The 15309-nt window shown below is 41.6% G+C and overlaps 1 protein-coding gene across 1 annotated transcript; it reads left to right on the top strand.

Annotated features, from left to right (window-relative positions):
- Nucleotides 1-546: 546 nt before the first annotated feature.
- Nucleotides 547-14934, top strand: LOC142208617 (leukotriene B4 receptor 1-like). Its single transcript, XM_075277235.1, has 3 exons — nt 547-638; nt 716-779; nt 13827-14934. The coding sequence occupies exon 3, from the start codon at nt 13843-13845 to the stop codon at nt 14932-14934; it is 1092 nt and encodes a 363-aa protein (XP_075133336.1). The 5' UTR covers nt 547-638; nt 716-779; nt 13827-13842.
- The last annotated feature ends 375 nt before the right edge of the window (nt 14935-15309 follow it).

The raw sequence follows: 15309 nt of genomic DNA, 5'->3' as shown, positions 1-15309 counted from the left end.
TGCTACCAAGAATGTTTTGTTCTAGAATATCTTCTGATTCATAACACTGTGTACAACTGCTAACGTTTCTATGTAGGACCAGTTCCAAAGTAATGATAAGACTATATTGTCTACTCATTGCTATTAGGAGCAGTGCTAGTAAGCAGCCTGACGGGAATGAGGTTTCGTGGCCAATGTTCTATTAAAGGATATTTTACTTTATCAACGTCACTCAGCCATCCGACTGCCAGTCTGTGACATAGATAAGGGGTGGGCCAGGAACTAAGTAGAAAAAAGAAGAATGCCATAAATTGTAAAACAAATAAATGCTGGAATTTCAGCATAAGCAAATAATAAAAAATAAAGATATGTCAAGGGAACACATTTTTCTGTTTGTGTAATATACCCCAGGCTGTGTTTGAAAGATGTTTGCAATGAAGAGGCTGGGAAAAGAGAGTGGAAACATTCCTGTCCATGCTGTCTAAGCTTGAGCTGGGCGTGACATTTACGGAGCATGTCTCAACTAGACAGTGGAAGGATGGTCCAAGACCAAGGGAGGAACTCATGGGAAACAGACCAAGACAGAAATACAAAATGAGATTCCAAAAGAAAGGCAGCAAATTGGACGGCTTCCTGTTTAATCTACTCATACACTAAAAGTAAGCTTCATGTCTACAAGGTTAACTCTCTCCGTCATCTCCTCTATATGTCTAACGTTGGGTATACTCTGTTATAGTGCCAGATAAGTCTACAAGGAGGAACGTGGAATCTTGCTGGGACTGAGGCTATCCTAACTCCAGGTGAGTGACTACATGTTATATCCTTTATTATAGAATGAAAAGTATCAGAGTAATATGTCTAATAATGGAAAAGTTCCATCACACATAATGATAAATAGCTATTACATGGGTCTCGGTCCTTCAGCTTCATCTGCTCAGAACCAAAAAAAAAAAAAAACAAGAAACGATGGAAAAATTATTAGTTAAGGGAGAAAAAGTGTAAAAAATGTAAATCCTGTATAAAAGTATCAGCAGTTACAATATCCACAATAGCACATTAGACGTACATGGTTTGATGTAAAGTGTCCCTGGGAATATTCTATTCTGTCTGATAAATCCATTAGGACCACCTAAATAGATAAATGAAACTCACAAGTAAAACGCCATTGCTGCATCAGTCACATTGTTACACATTCTGTTTTTTTCTGAAAACAAGGATGAGCATGTTGCCCAGAACAATTGTGATCCATATTTCCCAAAGCCCTGAATCTGTCTAGTTATGCCAGTCACTTAAGAGTTAAGACATTTATTTTCCCATGATATGCCATAAAAGTCATATACATAGGGGTCCTACCTCCAGAACAGGTACATATCTCTGAAATGAACCCACAGGTTCTATACCTTGGCTGGACCTCACCACGACCTCGCTGACAGTGCAATCCAGACTGTCTTCAATTTTTGGGCTTGACAGGAACAGCAAAGCTCTCCGACCTATATGCTGTTTCTGTAACTCCCACAGAAGTAAATGGAAGTTACGGAAAACGTGCTGAACAGTGAGCTATGTTGTTTCTGCTATTCCTGTTCACTTACATGGGAGTTAAGCAATCAGCATAGATCAGAAAGCTTTGTTGTTTCTGTAAAACCCAACTATCAAGGAGAGTCAAGGTAGAGCCATTCAGGATTCTTGGAAAGCTGGGTGACCGTCCTTGGCAATTGTACTGCCCTATTGAATGCTCCCCTGATTTCCAAGATACAAATATAATGCAAAATGGAATAAAATCTTTGATAAATCAGAACAGGGTAGCTAAAGGGTCTATATTCAGGAAGCATGTAATGGTCATTACGTCATAGAACATTTGGCATTCATAGCTTAGATTTATTGACCTTACAGAGCTTAAGAATTCTAAGACTTTATGATTTCTAAAATAATAATAAACCCTTAAAATAGTAAAGTTATTAAAGGAAACAGACGGTCACTGTTGTAAAGCTGGTTGTGTCTGCATTACCACACTGCTCCCATGTATCCCAGACTGAGCAGAATAATCGTGTATTGCTGGTACTGTACCATGGGAATTGGACGTTTCATCCTAGCAGAAATGTCAGAGAAAAGACATCCTGTGCCAGAAGGCTGCTAACCGTGCAAATACAGTAACTTTGTGCTTTATGTGGTCAAAGCAACAGAGGAGCATGGAGGATATACACTGTGGATGTGGTTATGGTACTGTGGATTTGGGTATGATACTGTGGATGTGGTTACAGCACTGTGGATGTGGTTATAGCACTGTGGAGGTGGTTATGGTACTGTGGATGTGTTTATGGTACTGTGGATGTTGGTATAGCACTGTGGATGTGGTTATGGTACTGTGGATGTGGTTATGGTACTGTGGATTTGGGTATGATACTGTGGATGTGGTTACGGCACTGTGGATGTGATTACGGCACTGTGGATGTGATTATGGCACTGTGGATGTGGTTATGGCCCTGTGGATGTGGTAATGGCACTATGTATGTCATTATGGCACTGTGGATGTGGTTATGGCACTGTGGATGTGGTAATGGCACTGTGGATGTGGTGATGGCACTGTGTATGTCATTATGGCACTGTGGATGTGGTTATGGCACTGTGGATGTGGTTATGGCACTGTGGATGTGGTAATGGCACTGTGGATGTGGTGATGGCACTGTGTATGTCATTATGGCACTGTGGATGTGGTTATGGCACTGTGGATGTGCTTATGGAACTATGTATGTCATTATGGCACTGTGGATGTGTTAATGGCACTATGTATGTCATTATGGCACTGTGGATGTGGTAATGGCACTGTGGATGTGGTCATGGCACTATGTATGTCATTATGACACTGTGGATGTGGCTATGGCACTGTGGATGTGGTTACGGCACTGTGGATGTTATTATGGCACTGTGGATGTGGTTATGGCACTGTGGATGTGGTAATGGCACTATGTATGTCATTATGGCACTGTGGATGTGGTAATGGCACTGTGGATGTGGTGATGGCACTATGTATGTCATTATGGCACTGTGGATGTGGTAATGGCACTGTGGATGTGGTAATGGCACTGTGGATGTGGTGATGGCACTGTGTATGTCATTATGGCACTGTGGATGTGGTTATTTTTTTTTTTTTTTTTTTTTCTTATGGTAGAGTTGGAAGGGACCTCAAGGGCCATCGGGTCCAACCCCCTGCGAGTGCAGGTCTTCCTAAATCATCCCAGCTATATGTTTATCCAGATTCCGCTTGAAGATTTCCATTGATGGAGCGCCCACCACCTCCCGTGGCAGCCTATTCCACTCTCTCACTACCCTCACTGTCAGAAAGTTTTTCCTAATGTCTAATCTGTATCTCTTTCCCTTTAGTTTCATCCCATTGCTTCTTGTACTTCCTTGTGCTAATGAGAATAGGGTAGATCCCTCTGCACTGTGACTACCTTTCAGATATATGTAGACTGCTATTAAATCTCCCCTCAGCCTTCTCTTCTGCAAACTAAACAATCCCAGTTCTTTTAGCCGCTCCTCATAGGACATGGTTTGCAGACCTTCCACCATTTTGGTTGCTCTTCTCTGGACTTGCTCCAATATATCGATGTCTTTCTTGAATTGAGGCGCCCAGAACTGTACACAGTATTCCAGGTGTGGTCTGACCAGGGAAGAGTACAGCGGAATAATGACCTCTCTTGATCTAGATTCAATGCTTGTCTTAATATATCCCAGAATTTTATTAGCCTTTTTTGCAGCAGCACCGCACTGTTGGCTCATGTTGAATTTGTGATCTACTATTATGCCCAAGTCCTTTTCCCCTATGCTATCACTTAGTTCTATTCCTCCCATACTATATATGTTTTTTACATTTCTGTTACCCAGATGTAGAACTTTGCATTTGTCCCTGTTAAATACCATTTTGTTCGCCTCAGCCCATTGTTCCAGTGTGTCTAAGTCCTTTTGAATACACTCTCTCTCCTCTCTAGTGTTGGCTATTCCTCCTATCTTCGTATCATCTGCAAATTTTATTAGTTCCCCAATAATTCCATCGTCCAGATCATTTATAAAGATATTAAAAAGTACTGGGCCCAGAACAGAGCCCTGCGGCACCCCGCTTTTGACTTTCTTCCAGTTCGATGTGTAGCCATTTAGTATTACTCGTTGTGCCCGATCATTAAGCCAGTTGTGAATCCACCTAACTGATTTTTTATCAAAGCCATACTTAATCATTTTTTCAGTAAGAAGGTTATGTGATACTTTACCAAATGCCTTACTGAAGTCAAGATATACTATGTCCACGGCATTCCCTTGGTCCAACCATTCAGTGATTTTGTTGTAGAAGGAAATCAGGTTAGTCTGACAAGATTTATTGGTCATAAAGCCGTGCTGGCTCTGGTTAATTAATGCCTTCCCATCCAGGTACCGAAGTAAATGTTCCTTGACAATTTGCTCAAAGATTTTTCCTGCTATCGAGGTCAGACTTACCGGCCTGTAATTTCCTGGATCGTCCCTTTTCCCCTTTTTGTAGATGGGGACAACATTTGCCCTTTTCCAATCTAAAGGGACCACTCCTGTTTCCCATGACTTACCGAAGATTATAGCAAGGGGTTCTGTTATTTCCTCTGCTATCTCTTTCAGGACTCTAGGGTGTAAATCATCTGGTCCTGGGGACTTGGTTTCCTGTAACTTGGCTAAGTGCTCTCTTACCAGACCTTCGCTTATAGTCAGCTTGGAGTCCTCCTTCCCCTCATCTCCATCACCATTAATGTTGATATTTCCATTAGTTTCTTGGGAGAAGACGGATACAAAATATGAATTTAGTAGCTCCACCTGCTGTTCCACCATGTTAACTGTTTCTCCTTTGTCATTCTTCAGGACTCCAATGGTCTCCTTCACTTTTCTTTTGCTTTTAATATATCCCCAAAATCCTTTTACCTTACTCTTTGCCTCTTTTGCAAGCTTCAATTCATGTTCAGCCTTAGCTCCTTTGATGCTTGTCTTGCAGAGTCTGCAGACTGCTGTGTACTCTTCCTTAGGTATAGTTCCCATCTTCCACTTTTTGTATGTTTCCTTTTTCCTTTTTAGCAGGTTATGTAATTTTTTGGTCATCCATCCTGATATTTTTAGGTGCTTCCCATTTTTCTTCCTTCTAGGTATTGTTAGTTCCTGTGCTTTAATGATTTCCCTACGGAAGATTTCCCACCCTTCATGTGCATTTTTGTGCTTAAGAATTTTGCACCATGGAATTCTGCTAACCCTTGCCTTCAGGCTCTTGAAGTCTGCCCTGCTAAAGTCGAGCCTTGAAGTCTGTGTCTTCTCAGGTCTTCTTCTTCTTCTTGCAACCTCAAACTCAAGTATAGCATGATCGCTGAATCCCAGTGTCCCTGCTACCCGTAGTCCCTTAACCATGTGCTCTTTGTTGGTTAGGACTAGGTCCAAAATGGATGTTCCTCTCGTGTTTTCTTCTACTAGCTGGGCAATGAAGTTGTCTGCTAGAGAGGATAAAAATTTGATGGAGCCTTTACTCTTGGCTGTGTGGATTTCCCAATGAATGTCAGGGTAATTGAAGTCTCCCATGATCACTATTTCATGTTTCTTTTAGAGCGTGGTCATTTGCTGTGAAAAAATCTCATCCATGTCTTCTGTCTGTCCTGGTGGTCTGTAATAAACGCCTAGTATGATGTCCTTATCATTGTTTTTCCCTTGAATTACTACCCAAATAATTTCCAGTAGATTATCATTCTGTAAAACTGTAATTTCTGTGGAGATGTGTTCTTTTTTAACATACAATGCAACTCCACCCCCTCTTTTATTAGTTCTATTCTTTTTGAATAAGTTGTATCCTTCCATCTGTATGTTCCAATCATGCATGTCGTTCCACCAGGTTTCTGTGATGCCGATGACGTCATAGTTTTCCTTGTGTATCATCAGCTCTAGTTCTCCTTGTTTGTTTCCCATGCTTTGTGCGTTTGTGTAAAAACATTTCAGATTGTGCTCTGTTGTATCCTTTTTCGTAATTTCCTTCTGAGTATCCTGTCTTGGGTCCTCTTTACCACATCTAGTAACCTTGTTTAGTATGTCTTTTAGCTGCATGTTCTTGTCTTTCTTTTTTCTTCCCATCCCCTCTTCTTCTAGTTTAAAGCCCTTCTGATGAGTGTGGCAAGTCTTCTGGCAAATATGTTTTTCCCAGGTTTTGTGAGATGTATCCCATCTCTAGCAAGGAGTCCATCGTAGAGGTAATTCACGCCATGGTCCAAAAATCCAAATCCTTGCTCTCGGCACCACTGTCGAAGCCAGGTGTTTACCTCTAGTATTCTATTCCATCTCCTGATGCCATGACCATCAACTGGGAGGATTGATGAGAATACTACCTGCGCATCCAGTTCCTTCACTGTCTTCCCCAAATTTTCAAAGTCTTTATAGATAGTTGGTAAATCATTTTTTGCCGTGTCGTTTGTACCCACATGTATCAGTAGGAATGGGTAGTCGTCCTTGGAGCTGAGGAGGCTTGGTATCCTATCGGCCACATCCTTGATTTTTGCTCCTGGGAGGCAGCATACTTCTCGTGCGGTTAAGTCTGGCCTGCAGACAGCTGCCTCTGTGCCTCTTAGCAGTGAGTCACCCATAACCACTACTCTTCTTTTCTTCCTTGCAACACCATTTCTTGTTGCTCCTGATTGTCTCTGGGTGACTTTTGTTTCTTCTTTTGCTGCTAGGTTATTTTTGTCATTTTCATCCGCCTGCATGAGAGTTTCATATCGGTTACTTAGCTGTGGTAGTGGTGATGGCCTTGTGATCCATTTGCATCTCTTGGTCACATGTGTCCAGTTTTCTGCCTCTGTAGGTTCTCTCAAGTATTCTTCCCTTACTGTATTCGGGGGACTTGCATCAGTCTCTGCAACTGTAGGCTCTCTAGCACTTTCATCCCCTACTGTGTTCTGGAGGCTTGCTTCAGCTTCATCAATGAAGACCTCACTTTCTTTGATGCTTCTCAACGTCACTATTCTTTCTTCCAACCTCTGCACTTTTTCTTCTAAAAGGGCCACTAGTTTACATTTCATACAGGTGAAGTTGGCTTTGTGGTCCGGCAGATCTGTAAACATATAGCAAGTGTTGCAGCTCACCATGTGGGTTTTCTCCTCTTCCATGTTGCTCATTAAATTTGGATGAATGATCTTGTATATGTTTTGTTTTTTTTGTGTGTTTTTTTTCCTCGTCTGACGCCGTCTACGAAGTGTAGAAACTCCCAATCCCAGGTTTTGCGATGTCCTCTAACCAGCGAGACCCAGCAATCGATAAGATTAAGGCGACTCTTCTCCTCTTCCCAGAATGCACCAGAAATATTCAGATGAGCTTCCAATCCCAGGTTTATGGCACTGTGGATGTGGTTATGGCACTGTGGATGTGGTAATGGCACTGTGGATGTGGTGATGGCACTGTGTATGTCATTATGGCATTGTGGATGTGGTTATGGCACTGTGGATGTGGTTATGGAACTATGTATGTCATTATGGCACTGTGGATGTGTTAATGGCACTATGTATGTCATTATGGCACTGTGGATGTGGTAATGGCACTGTGGATGTGGTTATGGCACTATGTATGTCATTATGACACTGTGGATGTGGCTATGGCACTGTGGATGTGGTTATGGCACTGTGGATGTGGTAATTGCACTATGTATGTCATTATGGCACTGTGGATGTGGTAATTGCACTATGTATGTCATTATGGCACTGTGGATGTGGTTATGGCACTGTGGATGTGGTTATGGCACTATGTATGTCATTATGGCACTGTGGATGTGGTAATGGCACTATGTATGTCATTATGGCACTGTGGATTTTGTTATGGCACTATATATGTCATTATGGCACTGTGGATGTGGTTATGGCACTGTGGATGTGGTAATGGCACTATGTATGTCATTATGCCACTGTGGATGTGGTAATGGCACTATGCATGTCATTATGGCACTGTGGATGTGGTTATGGCACTATGTATGTCATTATAGCACTGTGGATGTGGTTATGGCATTGTGGATGTGGTTATGGCACTATGTATGTCATTATGGCACTGTGGATGTAGTTATGGCACTATGTATGTCATTATAGCACTGTGGATGTGGTTATGGCATTGTGGATGTGGTTACGGCACTATGTATGTCATTATGGCACTGTGGATGTGGTTATGGCACTGTGGATGTGGTTATGGCACTATGTATGTCATTATAGCACTGTGGATGTGGTTATGGCACTGTGGATGTGGTTATGGCACTATGTATGTCATTATGGCACTGTGGATGTAGTTACGGCACTGTGGATGTGCTTATGGCACTGTGGATGTGGTTATGGCACTATGTATGTCATTATAGCACTGTGGATGTGGTTATGGCACTGTGGATGTGGTTATGGCACTGTGGATGTGGTTATGGCACTATGTATGTCATTATGGCATTGTGGATGTGGTAATGGCACTATGTATGTCATTATGGCACTGTGGATGTGGCTATGGCACTGTGGATGTGGTTATGGCACTATGTATGTCATATGGCACTGTGGATGTGGTTATGGCACTGTGGATGTGGTTATGGCACTGTGGATGTGGTAATGGCACTGTGGATGTGGTAATGGCACTATGTATGTCATTATGGCACTGTGAATGTGGTTATGGCACTGTGGATGTGGTAATGGCACTATGTATGTCATTATGGCACTGTGGATGTAGTTATGGCACTTTGGATGTGGTAATGGCACTATGTATGTCATTATGGCACTGTGGATGTAGTTATGGCACTATGTATGTCATTATGGCCCTGTGGATGTGGTTATGGCACTTTGGATGTGGTAATGGCACTATGTATGTCATTATGGCACTGTGGATGTATTTACGGCACTGTGGATGTGGTTATGGCACTTTGGATGTGGTAATGGCACTATGTATGTCATTATGGCACTGTGGATGTGGTAATGGCACTATGTATGTCATTATGGCACTGTGGATGTGGTAATGGCACTATGTATGTCATTATGGCACTGTGGATGTGGTAATGGCACTATGTATGTCATTATGGCACTGTGGATGTGGTAATGTCACTATGTATGTCATTATGGCAATGTGGATGTGGTAATGGCACTATGTATGTCATTATGGCACTGTGGATGTGGTAATGGCACTATGTATGTCATTATGGCACTGTGGATGTGGTAATGGCACTATGTATGTCATTATGGCACTGTGGATGTGGTTATGGCACTGTGGATGTGTGGATGTGGTTATGGCACTGTGGATGTGGTTATGGCACTGTGGCTTTCAATATTACAGAACACTGTGGCTATTACAATAAAGGGGGTCCTGTAGCTGGATCTATTATGGCATAAGATGCCTGCTATTTTTTACTGGTAATGCTGTATCTAAAAAAAACAATGGCCATACTTTGTCATTTTCACCAACTCCAAACTTCGGACTTAGTGGCCATGCAATTGTATTCCATCTGGGAAATATGGTCCGTATTTGGGGCATATTTCCCAGACTGACCACAGTCTTGTGCGTAGAATTCAATGCATTATTATAGTCAGTAATAATGCAGTAAGCTATCAAATGGCCTGATTGCTATTGTACTAAACTGACAGCTTTATGTGAGTTTAATACATTTCGGGCCATTCCAGATTTCATAATGAGTGCTATGCACATGGCTGTGGTCAATCCGGGAAGTATGACCTGTACACACACCATGTTTCCCAGATGGAATATGGTCTTGCGCATGACCATTTATGTAGAATATCATATGCTTTTTTTTTTTGGTAACACCCAAAGGGGTTGTGTAAGGATACAAATTCTTTTACAGTGCATTACACCATAGAAACATGCTTACTGTGTAGATAATGGTCCCCGGGTGCCCCAGTGATTAGCTTTGTTTCTGTACTCAACCTTCCCTCCTGCTGTGCCAGCTCTCTCTACCCCAGTTGCCTTTACCTTGAGTACTACAGAGGACCCCCACACTGCGCTCTGCAAAGATAATAACTGGGGCTCAGGGGAACCGCTTCTATACAGTAAGCATGTTTATAAAGTGCATTGAATGCCCCATAAAAAAGTCTTGTAATCCTACACAACATCTTTAATATCCAGAACGCTGACTAAGTAGGTTTTATTGCCTGTCCTCAAGCAAAGGAACGCCTGGTACTTAAAGGAATTGTCCCTTGTGTCTTGTAAAATAGACAAAAAGTCATGAAAGCTTTCTAAGTACGTTATTATCATCTTTCTGTACTTCAGTTTCCCTCATCTTAGTGACCACAAAGCATGTTCTTGACAGGCAGAGGTGGCGCACGTGACCACAGATCAGCAGCTTCTTACTACAAACTCCATCAGGCATTAGCATTTTCACCATTCCTCAGCTGCTGTCTTGTAAGATTGTTAGTGTATGCTTTTATATCAGAGAAGTGGACTATATATGAATTACTAACTACAACATCTTCTCTGCCTGTGAGCAACTACATAATGATGATGATAAGAAACAGCACTTGAGCATTGCAAGCACTCTCTTCTCCAGATACACCACAATAACAGAGTTGAGATAAAGACAGCCATTAAAGTAAACTTGAACTCTTGGAGCTTTAAACCACAAATTTCCTTTTACAATTAAAGTTACAATATAAGCAATAGATCATTTCCCAAGTGTGGTTTATGTCCTATACTATCTTTATCTTTATTGGGATAGAGGTAAAAAGAATCTTAAAGGGCATAAATCACACAGAGCACTGAGACTGTTAGCTAATATATGTTTGTGGTTTTGGCAAGCAAAGGGAAAGCCTATGTCACAGAATGATATTATTGTACCTTTCTGGAAGGATCCATCAGAAAAGCACATGTGTGACCATTGCAGAGACTTACTATATGGACAAGCAAAGACCTATACTTTAGAACGCTCAAAGAAATATCTGCAACAAAACTGCCAAGTTTCAAGATATCTAAAAGGGGGTGTCTAGTTTCAGCAAATAAGGGCTATTGTTGGTATAATGAAAAAAAAACTTGCCATTCAAAAATCAGTCCATGCTCATGTGATATACAGTCCATAGTCATGTGATGGAGACAAATGCAAGGCTCTTTACAAGAGAGACATCTGTTTACTGTGCTTTAAATATAGTGAGCTGTGCACCTGTGTGCCCATCACATGACCATAGACTGTACATCTCATCACCATGGAATGTATATCACATGACCATGGACTGTATATCACATAACCATGGACTGTATATAACATAACCATGGACTGTACATCACATGACCATGGAATGTATATCACATGACCATGGACTGTACATCACATAACCATGTACTGTATATCACATGACCATGGACTGTATATCACATGACCATGGACTGTATATAACATAACCATGGACTGTAAATCACATAAACATGGACTGTACGTCACATAACCATGTACTGCATATCACATGACCATGGACTGTACATCACATGACCATAGAATGTATATCACATGACCATGGACTGTATATCACATAACCATGTACTGTATATCACATAACTGTGGACTGATTTCTATCCTCCGGAAGTAACGTACACAGCAAGCAGAGATCTAGAAAACTGAAGAACTGATATAGAAAGTATATTGTAAAAATGTATACCGTATTTTTCGGACTATAAGACGCACTTTTTTTTCCCAAAATTTGGGGGGAAAAGAAGGGTGCGTCTTATAGGCCGAATGTGGCGCCTGGCATCCGCTGTAATAGAGAGGCAGAAGCCGGCAAGTGATAGACGCCATTACAGGTGCCGGGGCCTGCGACATCGCTGCGATCCTCTGCCCTGCATGAAGCCAGCAGCGGCAGGGGCGATGCTATTCCGCTCCTCCGTCCCCCCGCCGCTGGCTTCATGCAGGGCAGAGGAGCGCAGCGATGTCTCAGGCCCCGGCGTCTATCCCTCCCCGGCATCCGCCTCTCTAGTACAGCGGATGCCGGATCTGCAGTCTGTATCAGCGGCCTCTTCTCCCCCGGGGCCGGTCCCCACCGGCCCCGTACCTGTAAAGTTGCAGGCCGGCTCCTGCGCGGCGATATCGCAGGAGCCGACCTGTTCGGGTGACAGCCGGGAGCCTAATGAGGCTCCCGGGCCTGTCGCTGCTATATATTAGTATTGCGGCTGGGTCTATAACCAGCCGTAATACTAATACACAGAATGTCCCATAGACGGCAATACAGTTGTATTGCCGTCTATGGACTTGCAATCAAGTGACCGCAGGTTCAAGCCCCGGGGGGGGGGATAAAATAGTAAAAAAAAAAAAAAGCTTTAAAAATATATAATAAAAATATGAAATAAATAAAAGTTCTAAATCACCTCCTGTCCCTAGAATATATATAAAAGTAGAAAATCATATATCATAAACCACCGGGTTTTTTTTCAATAAAAGGTGATCTAAGCAATAGATATTCCCCAAAATGGTATACTAAAAAGTACTTCTGGCCCCGCAAAAAAAAACCACTCTATGCATCCCCGTACAGCTGCAGGGTCACCTGTCAATGTGGCCTTGCAGCTGTTGCAAAACTACAACTCCCATATATTAAATATTTTACCAGTTTTTGCTTCAAAATTTTTTTTCCCTATTTTCCTCCTCTAAAACCTAGGTGCGTCTTATAGTCCGAAAAATACGGTAACTTTTCATTGTACAAACAATACCATTTTCCTTACAATAACATGGGTTATTTACACCTCTATGATGCAGGTAGGAAAGATTAAATATTTATTCTATTTAATTTAAATAACAATCCCCTATGATGTACAAAAAATGAATCTATCCAACCCCCACCTGTGTTTTTTTCACTGCAGAATAAAAACGTGATGCGTTTCCACTGCGTTTTTGTCCACAGTAGATTTTTTTGCTGCGTTTCGCAATATGGCCTAAAACAGTACTTAGAAATCATCCCTATTGCTCAGAAAAGCTGATAATTTTGTGGAACACATGTCTGGAAATTGTCAGCTTAGAAGAAATGGAAGGAAGGGCATAGTAGTATGTAGAACAAACTAGGCTTGTGATATAATGTGACCATAGCCACATCAAATGTTTTGTGCTATGTTTGCAAAATCTGTTGATACTATAAAAAAAGTGTAGTATTATTATTCAGTTAACTATTCTTGTCATAGTCCCTATATTTAAGAATATGTAAAAGTAAACATTGGTAATATGAAGTGCAAATTGGAATTGTTATTATAGCTGTACAGTTCTTGCCCCTTTCCTTTTCACACTGTACACTGCTGACTTTAGGTGCAACTCATCTAGCTGTTACATACAGAAGCACTCCGATGACTCTGCAATAGTAGGCCTCGTCATTGGGGGAGTAGCATACCAGGTAGGGAAAGAAATAGACTTGACAGGCTGATTAGAAGGGCCAGCTCCATGCTGGAGAATAAATCCCACCCCATGCATGAGTCCTTGACGGCACTTGGCAGCACTGTAAGTAACCGTCTGCTTCACCCCAAGTGTGAGAAGCAGCGCTATCAGAGATCCTTCTCCCCAACCACGGTCAGGCTGTATAATTAACATCAGGTTAAGCAGAGATCACTCCACACAGAGAACTAAATGATTCTGAAGTCTTTCTTTTCTTTTTAGCTACTATGACTCCTATTATTTTTTTTATCTGTTATTCTGTTCTTTCTTGTAATATATTACTGCATTATCCATGACGCTGTAAAATACTGAATTTACCCATGGTGGGACTATTAAAGGATTATCTTAGCTGATTATCTTATAAGAAATATCCGAAGCATCTTGTCACCTGTCTGGACAGTATGTTCTCCCTAAATCAAAAATGTCTTCTCTTTTTTTCCTCACTCAGGTGGAGCCATCTCAAAATGAATAACTGCGTCAACAACTTTGGAAATGATACCATCCTGAGTTCCCCGGCTTCCCGCATCTCTGGTGCAATATTTCTAGGTCTAGCAGCATCACTAGGCTTACCTGGGAATATCTTCATTATATGGAGCATCTTATGGAAAATGAAAGGCAGAGAAAAGTCTGTAACCTGCATACTCATCCTTAACTTGGCGATAGCTGATGGGACAGTTCTTCTTCTGGCTCCTTTTTTTATAGCATTTTTAGCCCTAAAGACCTGGATTTTTGGCAGAGGAGTCTGTAAAGTGACCTATTACCTCTGCTGCCTTAACATGTTTGCAAGTATTTTTATTATTGCTTTAATGAGCATGGACCGATTCCTGGCTGTTTTCCGGCCTTATATGGCCCAGTCACTCCGTAAAAGGGAAGTGGTAACAAAGGTTCTCTTAGCCATATGGCTACTAGCAGGAGCCTTGGCTCTCCCAGCATTTGCTTTCAGAGAGGTCATTGAAACTCAAGAGATAAATGCCACTATTTGTGAGCCTTGCCATGCCAGCCGTGGAGAGGCCATCTTCCACTACACCTTTGAGACATTGGTGGCTTTCTTGGTTCCATTTCCTTTGGTATGTTTTAGCTATATGTTAGTATTAATGAAGCTAAAATCAAGTCGGATTGGACAAAGATCACGGATTGAGAAACTAATTGCTGCAATTTTGGTGACATTTGCAATCCTCTGGCTTCCTTACCATGTTGTTAATGCAATTCAGGTGACTGCCAATCTGACATCAGGAAGCATATCTGACAAACTGGCAATATTTGCAAAGAAAAGTAGAGCTGGGGCTACTGCGTTGGCGTTTTTAAGTGCCTGTGTTAACCCTCTGTTGTATGCTTTTGCAGCATCAGACTTATTTAGAGTTTTTGGTGTAGGCTTTGTAGCAAAGCTGCTAGAAGGAACAGTGGCAGAAATCCAAAAAAGGGTCAGATCCCAACGAGACCTTGTAAAAGGCCTGGTAAGGGTTGGAAGTCGGGGAGAATCAGTAGACCTTGAAGTGAAAAATGGAGTAAAATTAGTACCGTTAAATGGTGAACTTTATCCAGAAACACACAGATAGAAATACAGACGCTCTGCTGGGTACCATACCATGACACGTTCTATTGGGTGCCATATAGAAGGAGCATTTCCACCCTTGAATTCCTATGATGCTACAATGTAGGCTATGTTGAATTTGTTGGTTATCCAGCAGAAAAAAAGTAATATGCCTCATATAAAATTGGAGGCATAGAAAGGATACAGTATAGCCCCATGTATGTTTATTACAGCTTGGTAATGTGTGTATGTAGCCTTATTACACCAACACTGTAAATACATAAATTATTTTTCCACCTTAGACATGTTATATCAGTAGAGAATTGTAATCATTTCAATTTATGATGTTTTAATAATAGAATTTTTATGTGTTCACTAGAAAAACAGAACTAGGAAATTG

Source organism: Leptodactylus fuscus, chromosome 1, assembly GCF_031893055.1.
Source record: "Leptodactylus fuscus isolate aLepFus1 chromosome 1, aLepFus1.hap2, whole genome shotgun sequence".
NCBI lineage: Eukaryota > Metazoa > Chordata > Amphibia > Anura > Leptodactylidae > Leptodactylus > Leptodactylus fuscus.
Note: the sequence above shows the minus strand (reverse complement) of the source record. Positions and strands in the feature narration are given on the sequence as shown.

Excerpts from the sequence above, each read along its gene's own strand:
- LOC142208617 (XM_075277235.1), top strand. The coding sequence starts at position 13,843 with ATGAATAACTGCGTCAACAACTTTGGAAATGATACCATCCTGAGTTCC.